Source organism: Phacochoerus africanus, chromosome 15 (assembly GCF_016906955.1).
Source record: "Phacochoerus africanus isolate WHEZ1 chromosome 15, ROS_Pafr_v1, whole genome shotgun sequence".
Taxonomy (NCBI): Eukaryota; Metazoa; Chordata; class Mammalia; order Artiodactyla; family Suidae; genus Phacochoerus; species Phacochoerus africanus.
This window is the reverse complement of record NC_062558.1, coordinates 114,439,574-114,464,102: the sequence shown is the minus strand read 5'-3', so window position 1 is coordinate 114,464,102 and position 24,529 is coordinate 114,439,574. Positions and strand designations below refer to the sequence as shown.

Genomic DNA, 24,529 nt, shown 5'->3' with positions numbered 1-24,529 from the left:
GAATATAGTTCCCTGTGCTATACAGTAGGACCTTGTTTTTTATTCCATTCTTTTTTTTTGTCTTTTTGTTGTTGTTGTTGTTATTGTTGTTGTTGTTGTTGCTATTTCTTGGGCCGCTCCCCCGCAGCATATGGAGGTTCCCAGGCCAGGGGTCGAATCGGAGCTGCAGCCACCAGCCTACGCCAGAGCCACAGCAACGCGGGATCCGAGCCGCGTCTGCAACCTGCACCACAGCTCACGGCAACGCCGGATCGTTAACCCACTGAGCAAGAGCAGGGACCAAACCCGCAACCTCATGGTTCCTGGTCGGATTCGTTAACCACTGCGCCAGGACGGGAACTCCCAGGAATATGATTCTTAATTGCCATTTACCACAAATTGATGATAGTTTTCAAATATAGTTTTAGCATTGTGTCTGCAGAGTACTATGTTACATTAAGTGTGGGTAACTCTGGGTATTAGTAATGTTTTCTTGTATTGATTTAAGACAAAATTTTCTCTAAATCACTTTTTCTTTAAAAGTTTAAAATGTAAGTATTTTCAATTCATTTGCCACTTTTTTTTTATTTGTTTTTTGTTTTTTTTTAGGATTGCACCCACAGCATATGGAGGTTCCCAGGCTAGGGATCGAATCGGAGCTACAGCTGCCGGCCTACACCACAGCCACAGTAACACAAGATTGAAGCAGAGTCTGTGACCTATACCACAGTTCTCGGCAATACTGGATCCTTAACCCACTGAGGGGTGCCAGGGATCGAACCCAAAACCTCATGGTTACTAGTTGGATTTGTTTCCTCTGTGCCATGACGGGAACTCCACATTTACCACTTTTAATAGATTCAATTAAATGGCTGCTTCAAACTAAATCTTAAGTAGCTAAGATACTTGGAAGTAGGTACTGCAGTTAGGAATCATTTATTTTCAGACGTTAGAAGTTTATCCTTATAGGAGTTCCCATTGTAGTTCAGTGGGTTGAGAACCCGACTGGTGTCCATGGGGATGTGAGTTTGATCCCTTGCCTTGCTCTGTGGATTGAGAAGGCTGTGGCATGGGTCACAGATGCAGCTCAGATCCCAGTGTTGCTGTGGCTGTGATGTAGGCTGGCAGCTGTGGCTCCAATTCCATTCTGAGCCTGGGAACTTCCATATGCCATAGGTGTGGCCCTAAAAAGAAAGAAGAAGAAAAAGAAGTTCATCTTTATAGAAGAGAAAGATCTGGGCCCTACTAGAATTAATTCTGCCTCCATCCTGGCAAATCCAGGGACAGGCAGAAATGCTGGTATACTGGAAGTGCTAAAAAAAAGTCTCATGAGAACTCCAGGTAGTCTACAACAACTCATAATTACTTATCTGTTCTGGGATGGTTAAATTAGTCTATACATGTACGAAATCAACCAAATTTATACTAGTAGTATACCTCAAGGACTCAAAACTTTTATGTTGAATATTTGTACATATTTTTAGTAATCAAGATCAAAAAGAAATGCATACAGTTGATTTACTTTAAAAATGTAAATGTCTAAGAGTCAGATACATGTATTCATGATATGTATTCATGATACATTGGATTTAGGAACGTAGTGGAGATGACAGAATACAAGATTATTAAACTGTCTCTGAAATTCGTTCTAAGAAATAGAAAAGGAGTAAATGAGTGGAGTTAGAGTTGGAAGAGCTGGGTTCAGGTTTTGTTGTTATCCTGGGGAGACCAGTTAGCTTCTCTGGTGATGGTTGCTTTAGATGATGGTTTAATCTCATCATCTGTAAAATGAGATTAAAGAGGGAGATCTTTAAGGCTGCTTCTAGCTTTAAAATTCTACACTCGGAGTTCCCATCCTGGCTCAGCAGAAACAAATCTGACTAGCATCCATGAGAATGCAGATTCAGTCCCTGGCCTAGCTTAGTAGGTTAAGGATCCGGCTTTGCCCTGAGCTGTGGTGTGTGTCTCAGACTCAGCTCAGGTCCCGCTTTGCTGTGGCGTAGGCCAGCAGCTACAGTTCTGATTCAGTCCCTAGCCTGGGAACCTCTGTGTGCTGTGCATGCAGCCCTAAAAAGACAAAAGACCAAAAAATAAAAATAAAATTCTACATTCAATGAATGTATATTTCTTTGAACTTAATAATTGCTAATTAATAATTGCTTATTACTTGGGAGTTTATGATACTCATGGGATACAAGAGTCTTTAATTAACTGATCCACAAGTGAAAACAAGTTGAGCATTTACTGAATAAACTCCTAGTCACTGGGTCAACAGGTTATGATTTCAACCTTCATGACAATTCTCTGGTGAATGTGTTTATACACAGCAAACAGTATCTCATAACAAATTGACTTGACTCTTTTGAGCAGAAACATCTGTTGACTATGTAGCATTTCTAGATTTTATTCCTTAAACCCTGAAAAATTAAAAATATTTCAGGTTCCCATCAAGGTATGAAGACGCAAAATCAATCAGTGGGTACCAGTGATCCTCTGCAGTGTGTGAGACATGTTGCTGGACAAGCATGAAACTAGAGTGTAAAACCCAGTGTGTATGTGTATCTGTGTTAATAAAACACATAGCGTACGCATTTAGAAGAGAGAAAATACAGAGGTGTTTTATACTTTCTCTGCAATTATTTGCTTAGTCTTTATGTTCATAAAGTATACATTTGGTTATAATGTAATTATTTATCACTGGAAACAAGGACTAGAATTATGCAATGAAGAGAGATCATCATCATTACGGCTGCTTCTAGCTGCTTCTAGTGAGAGCACTTCTGACTCATTTGGAATGGTATTTCCTGGAAGATTTTAGGTAGGCTGTGCACCCTACATTCTTCATACAGCAGAATACAATCTGAAATCACAGAAACAATATAAAAAGTGTCTTGAAAGGTTTTAATTTTTAGATCACTTAAAATTTTTTATTGTGGTAAAGTACAAATGACATAAAATTTGCATCTTAACTTTTTAAGTGTATAGTTCACTGTAGTAAATTCATTCACATTGTTGTGCAGTCATCACCACTGTCCATCCCCATAACTCTTTTCATCTTGTAAAATTGAAACCTATGGAACAATAATTCTCTGTTCTCCCTTCACTCTAGCCCTTGGGAGCCAGTCATCATTATCTTTCTATCTGTCTCAATGATTTTGACTACTCCAATGACATCATATAAATGAAATCTTACAGTGTTTATCTTTTTGTGACTGGCGTATTTCACTTAGCATGATGCCTTCAAAGTTCATCCATGTTGTAGCATATTGCAGAATTTCCTTTGAATATAAGAAATTGGGTTCTTGAACTCTTGCAAGTATTTGCTTTTTTTAATTAAAAAATTTGGTTTTTTTTTTTTTTTTTTGTATTTTGGGGGGAATCATGCCCATGGCATGTGGAAGTTCCTGGGCCAGAGATTGAACCTGTGCCACAGCAGCGATCCGAATTGCTGCAGTGACAGATCCTCAACCTGCTGTGCCACAAGAGAACTCCTAATTAAAAAGTTTAGATAGAAAGCATTTGGAAGAAATTTATTTTAGTTTTCTAATTTAGTCAATTTGTGGAATATTCTGTTCCCAGGGCTTTTTATTAAAGACATTTATTAGTGTTGGTAATTTATCATTGGTTAAATTAGGCAAACTGTGATGATCATTTATCATAACTGCATTACATGTGATGCTTTAGAATTCCATTTTAGAAGAGGCTGAATATTTTTAAGTAAATAAATATCTAACTTCCATATATATATATTTTTGCTTAATATTAGCCATTTAAATTTTGATATGGAAATGATGGTCATGTGTCATTATTAAGACACTAGCCTTCAGGAATTCCCATGTGACTTAGTGGGTTAAGTACCCAGAGTTTCACTGCAGTGGCTGGGTCACTCCTGTGGTTTGAGTTCAATACCTGGCCCAGGAACTTCTGCATGCCCAGGTATGGTCAAAAAAAAAAAAAAAAAAGAAACTGGCTTTCAGAATGTGTGAGTTGTTCTTCCATTTCCTTATTATGTTGCTGAATCTTCTATGTTAGGGCTAATCATCAGGCCAAACCCTTCATTAGAATATGTTTCAGTATATTGTCAGAAGATAGGCTGAGTTGCTCAGATGTTATTGTGACTTGAAGGAGGCAGGTTAGACGATTTAAATAGTACTTTATTTAACACCTAGAATCTGATAGTAATGAATATAGATCAGAATTTGAATCTACCAAATCCAGGAATGGAACAATTAGAATTTTCATCTGCTCTCCCTGTTGATTGTACCCAGGATGCTGAAGTCAGGTATTTGGTTTTGTCTTTTTAAAGTTCCAGCGATTACAGTATGAAAGGATTTTTGTAAGTGAATTGGCTCTTTCTTTGTGAACATAGCTTATGAATTCATGAGTGGTTTTTTTTATCATGTCGAACTGAAATTTAACAAGTAATTGGGCTTGTGGTCATCCAGTCTTTTGCCTTGTTTTAAAAGACATTGTAGTCTTTCAAAAGACTTTGTTTTTAAAGTTTGTGTTTAAAGTTCTTTGTTTATATGAAATTATTTTTTTAAAAAATGTTGGCCTTTGTACCAGTCTTTATTTAAATGGTTGAATGATAATTTATTCTCCAATCAAAATAAATTTATTATATATGTTTAAGGAATAAAAAGGAATTTATGTACATATATAACATTTTGTAGTACCTATAGCTCAGCACACTAGGGGAATTAGAAATGTTTATGTTTTTTTTCTTTTGTCTTTTTGCCTTTTTCTAGGGCCCCTCCCGTAGCATATGGAGGTTCCCAGGCTAGGGGTCGAATCGGAGCTGTAGCCCCCAGCCTAAGCCAGAGCCACAGCAACGCAGGATCCAAGCCGCGTCTGCAGCCTACACCACAGCTCACGGCAACGCCAGATTGTTAACCCACTGAGCAAGGTCAGGGACCGAACCCGCAACCCTCATGGTTCCTGGTCGGATTCGTTAACCACTGCGCCACGACGGGAAATCCCTATGTTTTTTTTTTTAATCTCAATAAAAGTGTAGGTATCAGGTTTTATGCAGACAAGAACTACAGGTTGATAAATTTTTTTTATCACTTAACTTACTTATGGATATCACATGAATGTCATTCAACTTTTTAGTTGTATCATCAATCAAGCTGAATTAACATGTCATTTTAGTATGATTTCAAATATTCAAATAAATAAATTGGTAAAATTCTAGTAGCCATATTATAAACTGAAATTTGCATGGAAATGTAAGTCCTCAGTAATGCCAAGGAGCCATCCTTAAATAAGATACAATATCTTGTCAGAGTAAGAGTGAGGTCGGGTATCAGAACTGTGTTAAAAATTTTTTGTAGTTTATCATTCTAATGCTTTAATTAGTGTTTCATATTCCTGAGGAATGACAAGTGATGATTCAGGGATTTGTAACTTTTTTTTAGTCCTATTCATTTTGACCCTAAACGTTCGATCAATGGAATACGATTCATCAGTAAAAAGGAATGAACTATTGATATGCACAACTTTGATACAACTCAGGGAAATTATGCTGAGGAACTCCCATTGTGGCTCAGCAGGTTAAAAACCTGACTAGTATCCATGAGGATACTGGTTCAATCCCTGGCCTCACTCAGTGGGTTAAGGATCCAGCCTTGCTGCAAGCTATGGTGCAGATTGCAGATGCAGGTCAGGTCTGGCAATGCTGTGGCTGTGATGTAGGCCTCAGCCTATGGCTCCAATTCGACCCCTAGCCTGTGAACTTCTATATGTTGCAGGCATTGCCCTTGAAAGAAAGAAAATTATGCTGAGTTAATAAAACCAACCTCAAAAGTTTATGTACTCTATAATTCCATGTCTATAACATTTCTGAAATGACAAAATTATGGAGATTGAAAATAGAATAGTTATTGCCAAGGGTTAGGGATTGGTTAGGAATCCTTGTGATAGAATTATTCTGTATCTTGACTCTGATGGTGATTATATGAATTTGCACACACACACACACACACACATAGACACAAGTGAGTGCATGTAAAACTCACTTGTCAGTTTCCTGGTTGTGATATATTCTACTGCATTTATTCAAGATATTCCCATTGCCGGGAGACTGGGTAAAGAGTACAGGGAATCTCTCTATCATTTCTTTTTTTTTTTTTTTTTTTTTTTTTTTTTTTTGTCTTTTGTCTTTTTGGTTGTTGCTGTTGTTGTTGTTGTTGCTATTTCTTGGGCCGCTCCCGCGGCATATGGAGGTTCCCAGGCCAGGGGCCGAATCGGAGCTGTAGCCACCGGCCTACGCCAGAGCCACAGCAACGCGGGATCCGAGCTGCGTCTGCAACCTACACCACAGCTCACGGCAACGCCGGATCGTTAACCCACTGAGCAAGGGCAGGGACCAAACCCGCAACCTCATGGTTCCTAGTCGGATTCGTTAACCACTGCGCCACGACGGGAACTCCTCTATCATTTCTTAGTACTGCTCGTGAATCCACAATTATGTCAACATAATAAGTTTAATTTAAAAAATTCTTGGAGTTCCTGTTGTGGCTTAGGAGTAACAAACCCGACTAGTATTCATCAGGACACAGGTTCAATCCCTGGCCTTGCTCAGTGGGTTAAGGATCTGGCTACACCTTAAGCTGTGGTGTAGGCTGCAGATGCAGCTCAGATCCCTCATTGCTGTGGCTGTGGCATAGACTGGCAGCTCCAGCTCTGATTCAGCCCCTAGCCTGGGAACTTTACATATAGTGCAGGTGCAGCCCTAAAAAGACCAAAAAAAAAAAAAAAAAACCCCCAAAAAAACAAAAAAAAAATTCTCGCAGTGGCATACCTTTTCTTACAGCATAGGTATTGTCTGTTCTAGATACAAATGCTCTTTATATTGTGCAGTGATACCACTTTATGGAATGCATATTCTCTAGACTTTATTGTTCAAAAGAAAATATTGGATCCTAAAACATTCTCAGTTTGTTTCTCTGCCACCATACCCTCTATGTTCTTCCCCAAATAATCTACTTAAAAGTAAAATAAAAAAAGCAGAGTGAGGGTGTTGGTAGTGGCAGTGGCAAGGAAGAGAAAGAATAAAAGATAGTAGATAGTTGATTTAATGAAATCTTATGGTAAGAAACTCAAGTTGAAGAAATGTTACTCATATTTAGGTAGTATACTTCACCTTAAAGGATTCTTTTGGATGTAATTGTAATGTATACATGTAAGGATAACCTGACCCCCTTGCTGTACAGTGGGAAAATAAAAAAAATATTAAAAAAAAAAAGAAACATCTACTTCCCACTTGATCAAAGTTTAAATTATCACCCTAGGTTTCTTTTTGAGAATCAACTGAGCTCACTGTTATATACCAAGAAATATTAAAATTAAGTTTTTCTATAGACCCAATAATAATACTGATGCTAATATTTCCTCCAAATATAGTTACAATTATAACTATATATAACTACACAGTTACAACTATAACTATAATTGAATTTTTTATTATTTTTCTCTCCAAATATTAAACTAGAATACTCCAAAAAAAAAAAAAGGGATTCTTTTGGGTATGCCTTCTTTTGTTCACTGTATGTCTGAGAGAGAGATTCATCTGTGGTTTTGAATGTACTAGTGATTTGTCCTTTTTTTATTACTACGCAGCATTCTGTTGTCTCAGTATTTGATAATTTGTTTATTCATTTTCTGTTAATGGATAGCTATTAATCATAAAGCTGCTACAGACTGAAAAAATACCTGTAAATCACATACCTGATAAAGGACTTGTGTCTAGAGTATATAAAGAACTTTTTAAAATTCAGTAACATGAAAACAACCCAATGAAGAAATGGGCAAAAGCCTGACACATCACTTCAGAGTCTATATGGATGGTATAAAGCACACCTGTAACACCACTAGCCATTAGGGAAATATAAATAAAAACTGCATTGTTTATGCCTATTACAATGGCTAAAATAAAAAATACTGGCAATACCAAGTGTTGTCAAGGACGTGGAGCAGTTGGAATTCTGATACGCTGCTGGTAGAAAGGTGAAATGCTATAGCTACTCTGAAAAACAATTTGGTAGTTTCTTATAAAGTTAGAAATGCTTAGCCAATGACCCAGAGATTTTACTCCTAGATATTTGCCCTAGATAAATGAAAACTTATGCTCATGCACAAAACTGTACATAAATAATGTTTGTGATATATAGTCTATAATTGCCTCAAACAAGAGACAACCCAAATATGGGTAAATACATAGAAACACTATTAATAAGACACAGCAACTTGGATAACTGTCAGAGACACAATGCTGAGTCAAAGAAGACAGTCTTAAGAGGTTTCCTACTGATACTGGTATTTTATACAGTGTTCTCGAAGACAGAACTATAGTGATGGAGTTGTCAGAGGAGAGGAAGTGTGACTACAAGAGGATAACAGGAGAGTTTTGGTGGGGGGGGGGGCGGTGGTGGAACCATTTTGATTCCAGATGTTGATGGTTATTAGAAAACTTATAAATGTATTAAAATTCAAAGACACGCACATTCCAAAAGCTCAATTTTAACTGCATTTTAATTTTGAAAAAATAGGAATTGAACTGCTGTCATAAACATTCTTGAAAGTGTCTTTTTTTTTTTTTTTTTTTGCTTTTTAGGGCCACACTCATGGCATATGGAAGTTTCCAGGCTAAGGGTCCAATCGGAGCTATAGCTGCTGGCGTGCACCACAGCCACAGCAACAAGGGATCCGAGCTGCGTCTGCAACCCGCACCACAGCTCATGGCCACGCCGGATCCTTAATCCACTGAGCCAGGCCAGGTATTGAACTTGCATCCTCATAGATCCTATTTGGGGTTGTTAACCACTGAGCCACAAAGGGAACTCTGAATATATCTTTTCATGGCTATATACACTTATTTCTCCAAGCAGTGGAATTGCTGGGCCATAGGGTAAAGCATATGTTTGGTTTAGATAGATACAACAAAAATCATTTTCCCAAGTGGTTGCTCTGATTTAGAATTTTACGTGAAATATATGAAAACAATATGACCAACACTTTAATATTGATCTCTTGAATGATATTTTTAATTTAAAACTGATTTTGGTGGATACGTACTGACAGATCAATTTGGTTTTAATTTGCATTTTTCTGAAAAAACACCTCTTCATACATTAACTAGCCCTTTAGAATCTATCTTTTGTGACTTGACTATTCAAGTCATTTGCTAATTGAGTTGTCTCTTTTTCTTACTGATTTGTCTTTATATATGTTCTTTAAAAAAAACAGCTCTAGGAGTTCCTGTTGTGGCTTAGCGTTAATGAATCTGACTAGGAACCATGAGGACGCAGGTGTGCTCCCTGGCCTTGCTTAGTGGGTTAAGCATCCGGCGTTGCCATGAGCGGTGGTATAGGTCACAGATACAGCTTGGATCCTGCATTGCTGTGGCTGTGGCATAGGCCAGCAGCTGTAGCTCCAGTTAGACCCCTAGCCTGGAAACCTCCCTATGCTGTGGGTACGGACCTAAAAACAAAAAAATAAAATAAAAAATAAACAGCTTTATTGAGATATAATTCATATAACATAAAATAGTGATAAATAATTCAGTTGGTTTTTAATATATTGAGTTATGTAACCATCACCACTATTATCTCCATGACATTTTCATCACCCCAAAAAGAAACCCCATACCTATTAGTAGTTACATTGCATTCCCTTCTGTCTCCAATCCCTGACAGCCACTAATCTATTTTATGTCTCTATGGAATTGCCTGTTTTGGACGTATCATATAAATAGAATCATAAAATATGTGGCTTTTTTTCTGTCTCTTAATATTTTCGCATTTCATCCATATTGTAGCATGAGTCAGTACTCAACTCCTTTAAATGCTGAATAACATTCCAGTGTATGAATATACAACATTTTGTTTATCTGTTCATTTGTTACTTAATATTTGTATTGTTTCCACATTTTGGCTGGTACAAATAGTACTGCTATAAACATTTGTGTATACATTTTGTGTGGACATGTTTTCATTTTGGAGGAGTATGTTATCTAGCAGTGGAATTTGCTGGGTCAAATGGTAACTTTAATTTATTGAAGAATTATCTAACTCTTTCCAATGCAAATCCATCTTTTTACATTCCCTCCAGCAATGATTGTGGCTTCTAGTTTCTCTACATCCTCACAGTAACACTTGTTAGTGGGTTTTTAAAAATTATTATAGCTATCCTACTGTGTGTGTGTGATGGCATCTCACTGGAATTTTCGTTTGCTTTTCCCTTATAATTAATGTTGTTGGGTATCTTTTTATGTTCTTAGTGGCCATTTGTATATCTTCTCTTGAGAAATATCTCTTCAGATCCTTTGCCTATTTCTTGTCTTTTCACTGTTGAGTTGAATATTAGTTCTTTATATATATATATTCTAGGTATTAAGTTTTTGTCTAATATATCAGATATTTTCTCCCAGTCTATGGGTTGTCTTTTCACCTTCTTGGTAACGTCATTTGAAGGAGTAGATTTTTTTCTTTTTTTGTCTTTCTGTCAGGCTGCACTTGTGGCATATGGAGGTTCCCAGGCTAGGGGTCTACTCGGAGCCATAGCCACTGGCCTACACCACATTCACAGCAACGCTAGATCCCAGCCGCATCTGTGACCTACACCACAGCTCATGGCAACACTGGATCCTTAACCCACTGAGCAAGGCCAGGGATCAAACCCATAACCTCATGGTTCCTGGTCGGATTCATTTCTGCCGCGCCACAACGGGAACTCCAGATTTTTTTTTTTAATACTGATGAAGTCCAGTTTATCTGTGATTTTTGTTGCTTGTACTTTTGTTTTCTTTGTCTTTTGTCTTTTGTTGTTGTTGTTGTTGCTATTTCTTGGGCCGCTCCCGCGGCATATGGAGGTTCCCAGGCTAGGGGTTGAATCGGAGCTGTAGCCGCCGGCCTACGCCAGAGCCACAGCAACGCAGGATCCGAGCCTCGTCTGCAACCTACACCACAGCTCACGGCAACGCCGGATCGTTAACCCACCGAGCAAGGGCAGGGACTGAACCCGCAACCTCATGGTTCCTAGTCGGATTCGTTAACCACTGCGCCATGACGGGAACTCCTGTACTTTTGTTTTCATGTTTAAGAAATTGTTGCTTAATCTCAGGTCACAAAAATTTACACTTAAATTTTCTTCTGAGAGTTTTATAGTTTCACGGGTTTTAAAAAATTTTTATTTTTGCCTTTTTTAGGGCTGTACCCATGACATACGGAGGTTCCCAGACTAGGGTTCGAATTGGAGCAGTAGACACTAGTCTATGTAACAGCCACAGCAGCACTAGATCTGAGCCACATCTGCGACCTACACCACAGCTCATGGCAATGCTGGATCCTTAACCCACTGGGCAGGGCCAGGGATAGAACCTGCATCCTCATGGATGCTAGTCAGATTCATTTCCACTGAGCCACAATAGGAACTCTGATAGTTTTATGTTTTATATTTAGGTTTTGGATATATTTTGAGTTAATTTTTTCTTCTTTTTTTTCTTTTTTCTTTTGTCTTTTTGTCTTTTTAGGGCCGCACCTGAGGCATATGGAGGTCCCCAGGCTAGGGGTCTAATTGGAGCTGTAGCCGCTGGCCTACATCACAGCCACAGCAACAGCAACATCAGATCCAAGCTGCGTCTGTGATCTACACCACAGCTCAGGGCAATGCCAGATCCTTAACCCACTGAACAAGACCAGGGATTGAACACACAGCTTTATGGTTCCTAGTCAGATTTGTTTCCGTTGTACCACAACAGGAACTCCCAACACTTATTTTTTTTTAAAATGATTTTTATCAGTGTTTAGGTCTTAATGTTTTTTATTTTTTAATGAGTTTTATTTTTTCTATTATAGCTGGTTTATAGTGTTCTGTCACTTTCCTACAGTACAGCAAAGAGACCCAGTTACACATACGTATATACATTCTTTTTCTCACATTATCCTCCATCATGCTCCATCATAAATGACTAGATAGAGTTCCCAGTGTTATACAGCAGGATCTCATTGCTTATCCATTCCAAAGGCAATAGTTTGCATCTATTAACCTCAGATTCCCAGTCCATCCCACTCCCTCCCCCTTCCCCTTGTCAACCACAAGTCTGTTCTCCATGTCCATGAGTTTCTATTCTATGGAAAGGTTCATTTGTGTTCATTAGATTCCAGATGTAAGTGATATCATATGGTATTTGTCTTTCTCTTTCTGACTTACTTCACATCCATTGTGTGTATATACCACATCTTCTTAATCTATTCATCTGTCAATGGACCTTTAGGTTGTTTCCATATCTTGGCTATTGTGAATAGTGGTGCAATGAACATATGGGTACATGTGTCTTTTTCAAGGAAAGTTTTGTCTGGGTATATGCCCAAGAGTGGGATTGCTAGGTCATGTGGTAGTTCTATATTTAGTTTTCTGAGGTACCTCCATACTGTTTGCCGTGGTGGTTGTACCAACTTACATTCCCACCAACAGTATAGGAGGGTACCTTTTTCTCCACACCCTCTCCAGCATTTGTTATTTGTGGACTTATTAATAATGGCAATTCTGACTCATGTGAGGTGGTGCCTCATAGTAGTTTTGATTTGCATTTCTCTAATAATCAGTGATGTTGAGCATCTTTTCATGTGCCTGTTGGCCATCTGTCTATCTTCTTTGGAGAAATGTCTATTCAGGTCTTTTGCTCATTTTTCAAGTGGGTTGTTGGCTTTTTGCTATTGAGTTGTTTAACATTTATTAAATTCATTTCTAATTTTTATGATTTCTAATGCTATAATAAAAATGCAGTTTAATTTAATTTTTGGATTGTTCATTGCTGTTTTGGAAATACAACTTTTTTTGCATATTGATATTATATTCTGCAACTTTGCTGAATTCATTTATTATCTCTAATAGTTTTGTGTCTGTGTATTCTTTAGGGATTTCTATATATAAGATCATGTCATTGCAAATAAGGATAGTTTTACTTCTTTTCCAATTTTGAGGCCCTTTTTCTTGCCTGATTTCCTTGGCTAGAACATTCAGTACCATGCTGGATAGAACTTGTGAGTTGACATCCTTTTCTTTTGGTTGTTTTTGGCTGCACCTGTGGCAAGTGGAGGTTCCTGGGCCAGAGATCAAACCTGAGGCACAGCATCGACCTGGCCGCTGCAGTAACAATCAATGCCAGATTCTTAACCTCCTGTGCCATAAGGGAGCTCCTGGACATCCTTTTCTTTTGCCTCACCTCAAGAAGAAATGTTGTGGTCTTTTTTTTTTTTTTTAAAGGACTGCACCTGCAGTATATGTAAGTTCCCAGGCTAGGGGTCAAATTGAAGCTGCAACTGCTGGCCTGTACCACAGTCACAGCAACACAGGGTCTGAGCTGTGTCTGTGACCTATACCACAGCTCATAGCAATGCTGGATCCCTAACCCACTGAGACCAGGGATCAAACGTGCATCCTCATGGGTACTAGTCGGGTTTGTAACCCGCTGAGCCACCATGGGAACTCTGAAAGGTTGCAGTCTTTAATTAAGTATGATGGTAGCTACAGGTTTTTCATAGCTGTCTTTTATCAGGTCACGGAGGTTCTTTTCTAAGTCTAAGGTTCCTTTCTAATCCTAGTTTAAGAACCAAGGAAACAGAAGGACCACTTCAAAAAGTATTATGTGGATTTTTGACCTTGTGGAGCTTAGTGTTCTGATACCCTCATTGTTCAAAGGTCAACTATATTATTACACATAATAGTAACACGCTTTCAAAAGTTACAACTATGCAAAAGGCCCATCAGAAATGTCACTCTCTGGGAGTTCTCGTTGTGGCACAGTGGAAACAAATCAAACTAGGAACCATGAGGTTGTGGGTTCAATCCTGGGCTTGCTCAGTGGGTTGACGATCTGGTGTTGCCTTGAGCTGTGGCATAGGTTGCAGACTCAGCTTGAATCTGGCATTGCTGTGGCCCTGGCACAGGCCAGCGGCTACAGCTCCGATTAGACCCCTAACCTGGGAACCTCCATAGGTTGCAGGTACGGGCCCTAAAACGACAAAAGGCAAAAAAAAAAAGTCACTCTCATTCATATTCCTCTGAGAATTGGTAGGTAGTAAACACTGGATTTCTTTTTATTTATTATTATTATTATTATTATTTTTAAAGCATGATTTTATTTCCCCAATTTTTTTGGGGGGGGTCTTTTTGCTATTTCTTGGGCCGCTCCCGCGGCATATGGAGGTTCCCAGGCTAGGGGTCTAATCGGAGCTGCAGCCACCGGCCTACGCCAGAGCCACAGCAACTCGGGATCCGAGCCGCGTCTGCAACCTACGCCACAGCTCACGGCAATGCCGGATCGTCAACCCACTGAGCAAGGGCAGGGACTGAACCCGCAACCTCATGGTTCCTAGTCAGATTCGTTAACCACTGCGCCACGACGGGAACTCCTTATTTATTATTATTGAATGTCATTGGAGTTCTTGATTCTGTGCTTGTCTTTAATTGTTTTATAATTTTTCAATCATTATCTTTTCATGTGTTGTCCTTGCTCTTTTCTCTTCTCCTTCTGAACTCTAATAAGCATATGTTAGACTTTGGTACTATATTCCTTTCTTCTCTTATCCTTTCTTTTGTATTTTCCATCCTTCTTTTTTTTTTTTTTCCTTCAGGACCAAACCCGCAGCATATGGAAGTCCCAGGCTAGGGGTTGAATCAGAGCTGGAGCTCCCAGCACATGCCACAGGAATGCAGGATCAAATCTTGTCTGCAGTCTATATCACAGCTCATAGCAAGGCCAGATCCTTAACCCACTGTGCGAGGCCAGGGATCAAACCCACATCCTCATGGATACTAGTCGGGTTTGTTACCACTGAGTCATGACAGAAGTTCCCGTTAATTCTCTTTTCAGTCTGACTCGAATCTTTTTATCACCTTTTTTATTTTAGTTTTTACGAATTTTTGGTTTTAGAATTTCATTTTGGAATATTTTTCAATGTGCTCTGGTACTTCATTTATGGTTTCCACTTTTATGTTAAATGTTTAAATCTTAATGAACTTTAGTTAAGAATCAAAAGACCTGAAGTTCATCCCTGGCTCTATTTCCAACTACTTCCTTTTCAAAGCTTTTTAAAAGAGAATTTTGTTACTGTCCCCATTAGGAAGCAAACCATCTCTGAATATGATACCATAGATCCAAGAAGTGGAGAGTAATATAATCATTAATTCCAAATTTTAATCCCTTAGTTATTTTTTTAAAAAGTGTTGGAGGAGTTCCTGCTGTGGCACAACAGGATCAGCAGTGGCTTGGGAGCTCTGGGATGCAGGTTCGATCCCCAGCCTGGCACAGTGGGTTAAGGATCCAGAGTTGCCACAGCTTCAGCTTAGGTTACAACCATGGTACTTGTATCTGATCCCTGGCCCAGGAACTCCGTATGCTATAGAGTGGCCAAAAAAGGAAAAAAAAAAGTGAAATTATTTAGGTAATAGATAACTAAATTCTTCTGTGCCAATATTCAGGAATACAGAAATATATAGAATAAAATGTGAACATTCCCCTTCATTTACCCTTTCACCCTCCTCTCTATTTCTCATAGGTAAACACCGGTAGTAGTTTGGAGATCATCCTTCTAGTCCCCTTTTAATTAATGCATTCTAACACACACATGTATGTGCTTTAATACAACCTCCTAATCTTTCTCGATTCTGGCCTTTTCTTTTTCTAACTGATGGTGCTAGTCCAGGCACCATCATCACTGTCCTTGTTTACTGAAGGTAATCCCCTTTAGGTCTCTTTGCCTTTGGCCTCGTCCTCCTCAGATCTACCTTATAAATCATGTTTATCACCCTGTTTAAAACCTTAAGTGGCATCATATCCAACATGCTATAGGATAAATCTAAGCCTATTAACATAGCATTTAAGACCCTGTTAGGACCTATCTTTTTCTTTCCACTTTCATCTTTTTTTTTTGTCTTTTTGCCATTTCTTGGGCTGATCTTGCGGCATATGGAGGTTCGCAGGCTAGGGGTTGAATCGGAGATGCAGCTACTAGCCTACGCCAGAGCCACACCAATGCGGGATCTGAGCTGTGTCTGCAACCTACACCATAGCTCACGGCAAAGCCAGATCCTTAACCCACTGAGCAAGGCCAGGGATTGAACCCACAACCTCATGGTTCCTAGTCGGATTTGTTAACCACTGAGCCACGACAAGAACTCCTCCACTTTGATCTTGAACAGCTCCCTTCTTCAAATTCTGTATCCCATCAACTCTGAACTGTGTCTAGGTATTTTCCACACAACGTAAGGTCTGTGTCACTCTGCTTTTCATTCATAGTCTCTCTTCTGTTGGAATGTTCTCTGCCTCATTTTCTTCTTAGTCTGATTAACACCTTGTAATCATTTTAGTGGTGTGGTTAGGAGCCAGGGCCTTGGGTTAGCATTTTGGATTTAATTTAATTTCTTTAGAATCACAATATTTCACTGCCGTAAACTTTGTTTCATTATCTATTAAAATTGTCATAATTTCTACCTCTTAGAGTTATTTGAGTATTAAATAAGATAATACATATATAAAGTGAGTAGCACAGCATCAGTTTAACAATAGCAGCAACTCGGGCATCCTGCCTTTCAGTAGGAGAATATAGATGCACCTCTCTGTTGTGCATGTCTCTAAAACTACAGTTACACACGACTTTTTAACTGTTTGTGCATGGGCCTCTTCCATTAGACTTTGAACTCCGAAAAAACAAGGATGTCATGTTTGTTTTTGTATTACTGATATCAGGCACTGACACGTAGAGATTTAATAAATACTTCTTGAATGTATGAACTGAGTTTGAAATAGCTAATCATCTTTAGACAGCGCATTCTCTTTTGCACAGAAAGCCCATATAAGTGTGTATACCCTCTGTTCAAGGGAGATTTTTGTTTTCCTTTCTCTTTACAAGTAGTAAAGTCTTAAAATAGTAATTGCATTTATTTCCACCACACTAAGCTGTGATGCCATGAGCTGGAAATCCAGGGAAGCCATGGGAAGTTGGCACTCTCAAGGATTAGATCATTTTTCCACATTCAGCTTGTATTCTTGTGTTTATGGAATTTGATTTGAGGAGAGTGAAAGACCTTCATATCCACGTATAATTTGAGAATTGGATTTTAAAAATGTATTTTTCGAGAGAGATTTTGGTGAGGTAATGCTTAACGATTCAGTTGTTTTCCCTGTACCCCTACCCCTCCAAGTTATAATGGTTCTTTGAGTACTTACAAATGATAGACCTCAACTCTACCAGATGTTATCTGTCTTCCATAGATAAAAAAAATCTCAGGCTTAGGTTAATTAGCTTATTCAGCCAGAAAGCAGAGAAGCAGAATTTAAACCTTGTTGTTCTGGTACTCATTCTGGTACTCTTTCCATTACACCATACTGTTTTTTTCTAAATAAACTGAAAATAATTTAGTTTGAATTTATAGTATTTAGTAGCACTTTTAGGTACATGGTGACTATTTAAACATTGTAGTTAACAGAAACCTTTATGGTAAGATATGTAGATAGTATTTAAAGTTTTTTAGATTAAATTTTAATTCAGGTAGTGTTTCTTTAAAGTATATATATTTTATTTGTGAATCACCACTAGGAAGATTTATTTGCCACCTCAGTGTTCTTAGAGTTTAGCACACTTGTTTATTTCTCCCCCTGTTGCATAATCTCTATGCATTATATTGGTCAGGAGGCAGGAATGTTGCAGATGTTTTTCTTTCAAACTTCAGCTTGCTCTGAGATTTGGAATTAACCTTTAGAATGTTCTGGGTTTATCCCCCATATGCCAGAGATCAGTAAATTTCTTTTCACATGAGCTAAAATTTTCAGGCGATTGAGTAGATTATTTGAACACAGATGTTTTCCTTAAAAGCAGTTAATGATCAGAAAAAAGACCACAGTGTGGAAATACTTTAGGTTCCTCCCGTAATATGATCAGCACATAAACACTTTCTTCTCTTGTACTTCACATTGTTCATTTTCTAAGGGAGGAAATAACTAAACTGATAATTAAAACAAAGTATTATGTATCCTGTTGATTTTTTTTTTTTTTTCCTCTCCCAGAGTAAACTAAATGATTTGGACTAACTAGGGCTGCTCCCTTCTGTGAAACTCACATTGTTTGCGTACTGTTGGCGGGCCTCATTAGGGGGTAAATTTGCTTTTTCTGTGTGTTTGCCAGTAACGATTCCTGTCTCTTACAGGAACTTGCCATTTGGATTGTCTCCTTCCTAAACTGGCCAGTCCTAGACAGTTCAGACCATTAGTTATTTTTCTTGCTCTCCAGTTTTTTCCTATTATTCTTAGGTTTTCAAGTATTTTAAAGCTGAGGATATTGGTGTCTGAGATATTGCCTGGTTAGGGTTCGGCATTGTGCCCGAATTTGTTGGGCCTCTCAGGGCCTGAGTTCTCTGCTTTAACAAATGAGCTACAGTTCTCAAGAGATCAGTGAAGCTTGTTTGTTGATCCTGTATTCTCTTCCAGAGGAAGTAGATCTTTGAGAATGTCTAAGGAAGGGTAAGTGAGTTTATTATTCTTTCCCCCTCATTTTTCTTAGCAAAGAGATGTTCTAGTTATCTGAGTGAATTGGAAGATTAATAAGCAGTGCTACCAGTCTGAGAATGGAGAGAGAGGGAGAGATTGAAAGAAATTCAGCCGAAAGCTTACATTGTTGGTGTTTCACATGTAATCTGCTGTAAAGTTACTGTTGCTAGTTTGAAAGACTGCACTGAGAATGGATAATCTTAATAGAAATTTAGTGAGATATAAGCACTGTGTTTACCCTGTAGTAAATTTATTTTATTTTTCAGTAGAAAGTGTTTATGAAGATTGGAAGCAAAACAGTGATGTCTTACCAAAGAATTTTACGTAGAAATGACTGAAGTTTAAAAATTCAAGTGCATTTAAAAATTTGCACCTTTAGAAAATGGTGTGAAAGATGGAAAAGCAGTCTTAGGATATTGTTTCTTTCTGGGCAGTGTAGACAAAACATAATTTCAAGTGGAATCCCGTATTCCTCTTTATTTTGCAATATAAAATAGTTCTGTGCTAGCTTTTTTATTGTCTTTATATTATTTTGTCTTATGTTTCAGAGTCTGAATTATTACTGATATTCTTTTTGTGACCACTATAATAAGTGACATGTAAGTTAATAGCTGCATACTGTAAATTATCTCATTTCTAGCCTTTAAGCATAACTAGACCTGGTTAACTTGAGAGAAACATTCCTTTTGATCAAATAAGACATAGGGCTCTCAAAAATAAGTCTTTAAAAATACAGTACATCTTAAATTTTTATTTTCTCAAAGCTCTTAATTCATTTTCTAGTTCTTTTTTCTAAGAGAAATTTTGAAGTCTTTAAAAATACAGTACATCTTAAATTTTTATTTTCTCAAAGCTCTTAATTCATTTTCTAGTTCTTTTTTCTAATAGAAATTTTGAAGTCGTTTCAGAGCCTTGTGTTTATAATTTATTTTAATCTAATCATGTATTGATTATGAGCAAAATAAAATTGGCCCATTTTAGTGCTGTTTTAAAGCCTCATTATCGAATAAAGAGAAGAGCCATGGGTATAAATAATTCTGTGTTATTCTTAGACCTCTCATGGCATCACTAGAATTTTGAGGTTCTTTAAATGTGAAAATATGAGAGAATTGCCTCTTCAGGTTTGTATGTTTTCTTTCCTTCCAGCACTGGCTACAAATTTGCAGCTTTTGTTAAATAATTTTTATGATAAATATTATCAGGGACGCTGGTAATATTAGGTTTATTCAAGTGGTTGTTTGTAAAGCTGGTTTGTAGATTTATGAAGAACTATATTTCTAGATGCAAAATTCTTGGGAAGTAATTAGTACTACTTTTTCCCCTATGGTAAAGCATATGTTACAACTGGTTAGAAATCTGTGTAAGTCAGAGAATGCTGTAAAGCCTGAAATATTCTTTTAGATTTATTTCTAGGGGCCCCTGGGGAAATTGTTGTACTATCTGAATGGGTAATGAACAAGTACACTTGAAATACATGGATCATATAACTGAAGTCAATTAATTACCTTTTATTCTCCTTTGCTGTCTTTAGAAATAAGTGGATAAGTTTTCTACTTTGGGATGAAAACAATTCTTATATACACAATTTTTGTGATATTTTGATTTCTATGAGAGAGTTCCCTAATAGTAATAAGAAAGGACTGTTATTAGAATTAAATCAACAAAAATTGTACTGGAACCTTGTAAACCTGTGGTAAAAGAGACAGTGTGGTATTAGTGTAAGGATAGATATATGTATAGATCATGAAACCTAATGGGGAGTTTGTAGACCCATACATATATAGTCAATTGATTTTTAGCAATGAGACCATGGTAAAAGTGTAGTCTTTTTAACAGATGTGCTGGAACAACTAAACGTTCATATAGAAAAAAAATGAACCTTGACCTTTTCTTCAACCATATATAAAAAATAGCAAAAAGGATCATAGATCTAAATATAAAAGTAAAGTGTAGGTGAAGATTTCTTAGGAAAAAATACATAGAGGACAAAATTGATAAATTGAACTTCAAAATTTTTAAAAAACCCTCTGCTTTTTGAAAGGTAACATTAAGAAAATGAAGGGGCAAGCCACAGACTGGGAGAAAATTTCCTCAATACATATGTATCTGATAAAGGACTTATATCTAAAATATATGAAGAGGAGTTCCCGCTGTGGCACAGGGGAAACGAATCTGACTAGTATCCATGAGAATGTGGGTTTGTTTCATCCCTGTCCTCGCTCAGTGGGTTGGGGACCCAGCATTGCAGTGAGCTGTAGGGTCGCAGACTCGGCTTGGATCTGGTGTGGCTGTATCGTAGGCCAGCAGATGCAGCTCTGTTCCTAGCCTGGGAACGTCCATATGCTGCCAGTGCGGCCCTAAAAAGCAAAAAAATGAAATGAAATAAAATAAAATATATGCAGAATTCTTATAACACAATAATGAAACAAGCTACCCAGCTTAAAAATGATTCTTCACAGAGGAAGAAATGGCTGAAAAGCACTTGAAAAGAAGCTCCACATCGTTAGTCATTAGGGAAATACAAATTAAAACCACATTGACACACCACCGCAGATCCACTAGAATGACTAAAACTAAAAACACTGACAATTTGGAGTAACTGGAACCCTCATGCATTGCTGATGAGCATGCAAAACAAAAAAACAGTTTTGGCAATGTCTTTTGATGTTAAACACATACTTACTAAATAACTAATAATTCCACTTTTAGATATTGACTCCAAGAGAAATGAAAGCATATATCCACACAGATTTGCATGTGAGTGTTCATAACATCATTATTTACAATAGCCAAAAACTGAGAACAACTCAAAATATCTATTAACTGAATGAGTAAACAGATTGTGGTATGCTTATACGATAGAATACTACTCAAGAATAAAAGAATTAATTTTTGATACATATAACAACATGAATGAGTCTCAGAAATATTGTACAAAGAAAAAGAGGAGTTCCTGTCATGGTTCAGTGGTTTACGATCCCGACTAGGAACCATGAGGTTGCGGGTTCGATCCCTGGCCTTGCTCAGTGGGTTAAGGATCCGGCGTTGCCATGAGCTGTGATGTAGGTTGCAGATGAGGCTCAGATCCCACATTGCTGTGGCTCTGTCGAAGGCCGGTGGCTACAGCTCCGATTGGACCCCTCGCCTGGGAACCTCCATGTGCCGTAGGAGAGGCCCAAGAAATGGCAAAAAGACCAAAAAAAAAAAAAGAAAGAAAAAAGAAAAAGAGACCACATACAGATTGACTATATGGTGTTTGATTCCACTTACATAGAAACTGTTGTGACAGAAAGCATAGATCAGTGGTGGCTTGGGGCCACAGATGAGGGAGAGTTTTGCATAAAAGACATGAAAGGAATATTTGGGTTTTTGTGGTAGTTGTTACATGAGTATATATAATTGCCACAACTCACCAAATTCACACTTAAAATGGATGAATTTTATTTTAAGTAAATTATACCTCAGTAAAATTGGAGGAAGAATGAGACTTGAGAAGCTCCTCAACTTGTTATTTGAAATTTTGTAAATAAAATGGTTATTATTTATACATATTCAAAGGAATATTTTGGGAAAATATAGGTTTCTTAGGATGTGTAATGCAGGAAAAAAAATGCAAGTCCTCTAGAGCAATTAGAATACCTTTTGTTACTAGAGCTCTCATCTTTTAGGTAAGAGGCCAAAACTAGTTTTATCATTTGCTTTTATTTTAAATTCTGGATTTTGACCTGTCTTTTCCATTATAGGCACAGTCAGTGCATTGGTTAATTTGGCCTGATGATAAACCTATTTTCTTCTCTAATTTTTATCCCATTTTTGCTTCATTTCATAAATCATCCTTTATGCCTTGGTCTTTAAAAATTGGGGAGAAAAAAATGTAAAAAAGAATTTAGGGGGAATAGGAAAAAAAGATTGCGAAAAAATTTTTAATTAAACTGAGGTTTTGAACAGTAACTTTATTTTCAGAAGTACTGAGGTTTCTGGTTTCTCTCTTAATTTGTGTATTCTTCATTTGTTAGTCCTCTTTTTTATTCTTCACCATCTTGCTCTCATTACTGCAGTTTCTTCATTTAAGAATGAAGGTGAAGGGCATTTTAATGTGTCTTTCTTAAAGAGAATCTCTTTAAAGTATGCTTTAAAGGGAGAGTGTGGTCACTACTCTGTCTTTTATCACTTTTAAGGTACACATTTTTTCACATTTAGACATCTCTGAATTTGGGCATTGACTGGTAATATGCTACCTAGAATTAACTTGAATTCTTCTGGCGTAGTTCCCATTGTGGCTCAGCAGGTTAAGGACCCAGCATTGCCGTAAGCTGTGGCATAGGCCACAGCTACAGTTCCCGTTTGACCCCTGGCCGGGAAACTTCCAATATGCACAGGTGTGGCCATGAAAGGAAAAAAATAAAATAAATTAAAAAAATTCTTCTAGAGAGGATTTTATTTCTTTCAGTAGTCACTTGGGGCAATATTAAACCACACTATTAGTATAAATTCAGACCACAAACCTACCTTAGTAGTTCAAATTCTCAGGGGAGAGGTTTTTCCTCTTCCTGGACTCAGTGTCGAAGCTGAGATGTACAAATGTCCTTGAGTGCTTTCTGTGTTGCAGATTTATTTCTCCTTTTTCCTGGTGTTATGGGTATAGCCCTTTGATAATTCTAGCTTTATGAGGCTCTAACTTTTCCTGGGCATCCATACCCATTGCCTTTTTTTTTTTTTTGTCTTAGGTCTTTTTAGAGCCGCATCCACATCATATGGAGGTTCCCAGGCTAGGGATCTAATCGGAGCTACAGCTGCTGACCTACACCACAGCTTGCAGCAACACTGGATCCTTAACCCACTGAGCAGGGCCAGGGGTCGAACCCACAACCTCATGGTTCCTAGTCGAATTCGTTTCCGCTGCGCCAGGGCAGGAATTCCCCATTGCCTTTTCTTAGTGGTATATAATATGGGTGAATTTTTACAATTGATGACATTTTAAATTTTAATCATCTTTAATTTTGTTTTCTTCATGCCTCCATACTCACTTTTCACTGGAACTTTTTTATATTGAGTATTGGAGAGAGAAAAATTAGTATTATAATTAATTCATTTATTATTTTAGAAATGATAATATGCTTGTTGTTCAGACTTTTAAAGCACAAGGTGCTGTTCTCATGGCACAATCTTTTTTTTTTTTTTTTTTTTGCCATACCAGCAGCATGTGGAAGTTCCTGGACCAGGGATTGAACCTACGCCATAGCAGTGACAACACCAGATCCTTGAGCCACCAGGGAACTCCATTTCATTGTGTAATCTGATACAGTGTATCCCTCCTAAGGATGTTCCTCAGAGAAAATATTCAGTCAATACAATAAGAAGTTATTGGCTGGAAATTTGTGGAAGAGAAAAGAACTAATGCTACTAAATGACTTACGCTTTTGTAATCCAGTCTAAAATTTCTTGTTGTGTCTGTATATCCATGACATTTGAACTTTCAATTTTTAAGAATCCATTTCATAAATTAGAAATTTTTTGCTTTTTTTTTTTTTTAAGATCACCAGCATTCTTTTACTGAAAAATGGGAACATAAATGGGCAGAGGTTTTGCCATTATGTTTTTTATTTTTTTTATTTTTTTGTCTTTTTCGAGCCGCACCCAAGGCATATGGAGGTTCCCAGGCTAGGGGTCAAATCAGAAGCTGTAGCTGCCGGCCTACGCCACAGCCATAGCCACACAGGATCCGAGCTGCATCTGCGACCTACACCACAGCTTAAGGCAACGCTACATCCTTAAGCCACTGAGCAAGGCCAGGGATCGAACCTGCATCCTCATAGGTGCTAGTCAGATTCATTTCTGCTGGGCCACAGCAGGAACTCCACATTATGTTTTTTAAATAACAGCTTTATTGAGATATGGTTTACATACCTACCATTCAGTTCACCCCTTTAAAGAGTACAGTTAAATGATTTTGGTATATTTATAGGAGTTGTGCAACCAACACCACTATCTAATTTTAGAACA

General features: G+C 37.7%; 1 protein-coding gene across 4 annotated transcripts in view; it reads left to right on the top strand.

Moving 5' to 3' along the window:
- NT5C2 (5'-nucleotidase, cytosolic II) overlaps nucleotides 1–24,529 on the top strand; it is a 105,452-nt gene that overhangs the window by 23,288 nt on the left and 57,635 nt on the right. The window contains exon 1 of one of the 4 annotated variants that reach the window (XM_047761076.1): nucleotides 18,172–18,499. The exons of 2 other annotated variants lie outside the window; for them this stretch is intronic. In XM_047761076.1, coding sequence (XP_047617032.1) covers nucleotides 18,486–18,499 — 14 coding nt within the window. In that variant the 5' untranslated portion in view covers nucleotides 18,172–18,485. Of the gene's footprint in view, nucleotides 1–18,171; nucleotides 18,500–24,529 lie in introns of those variants that run through there. One more of the 4 variants, XM_047761073.1, reaches the window with a different exon arrangement.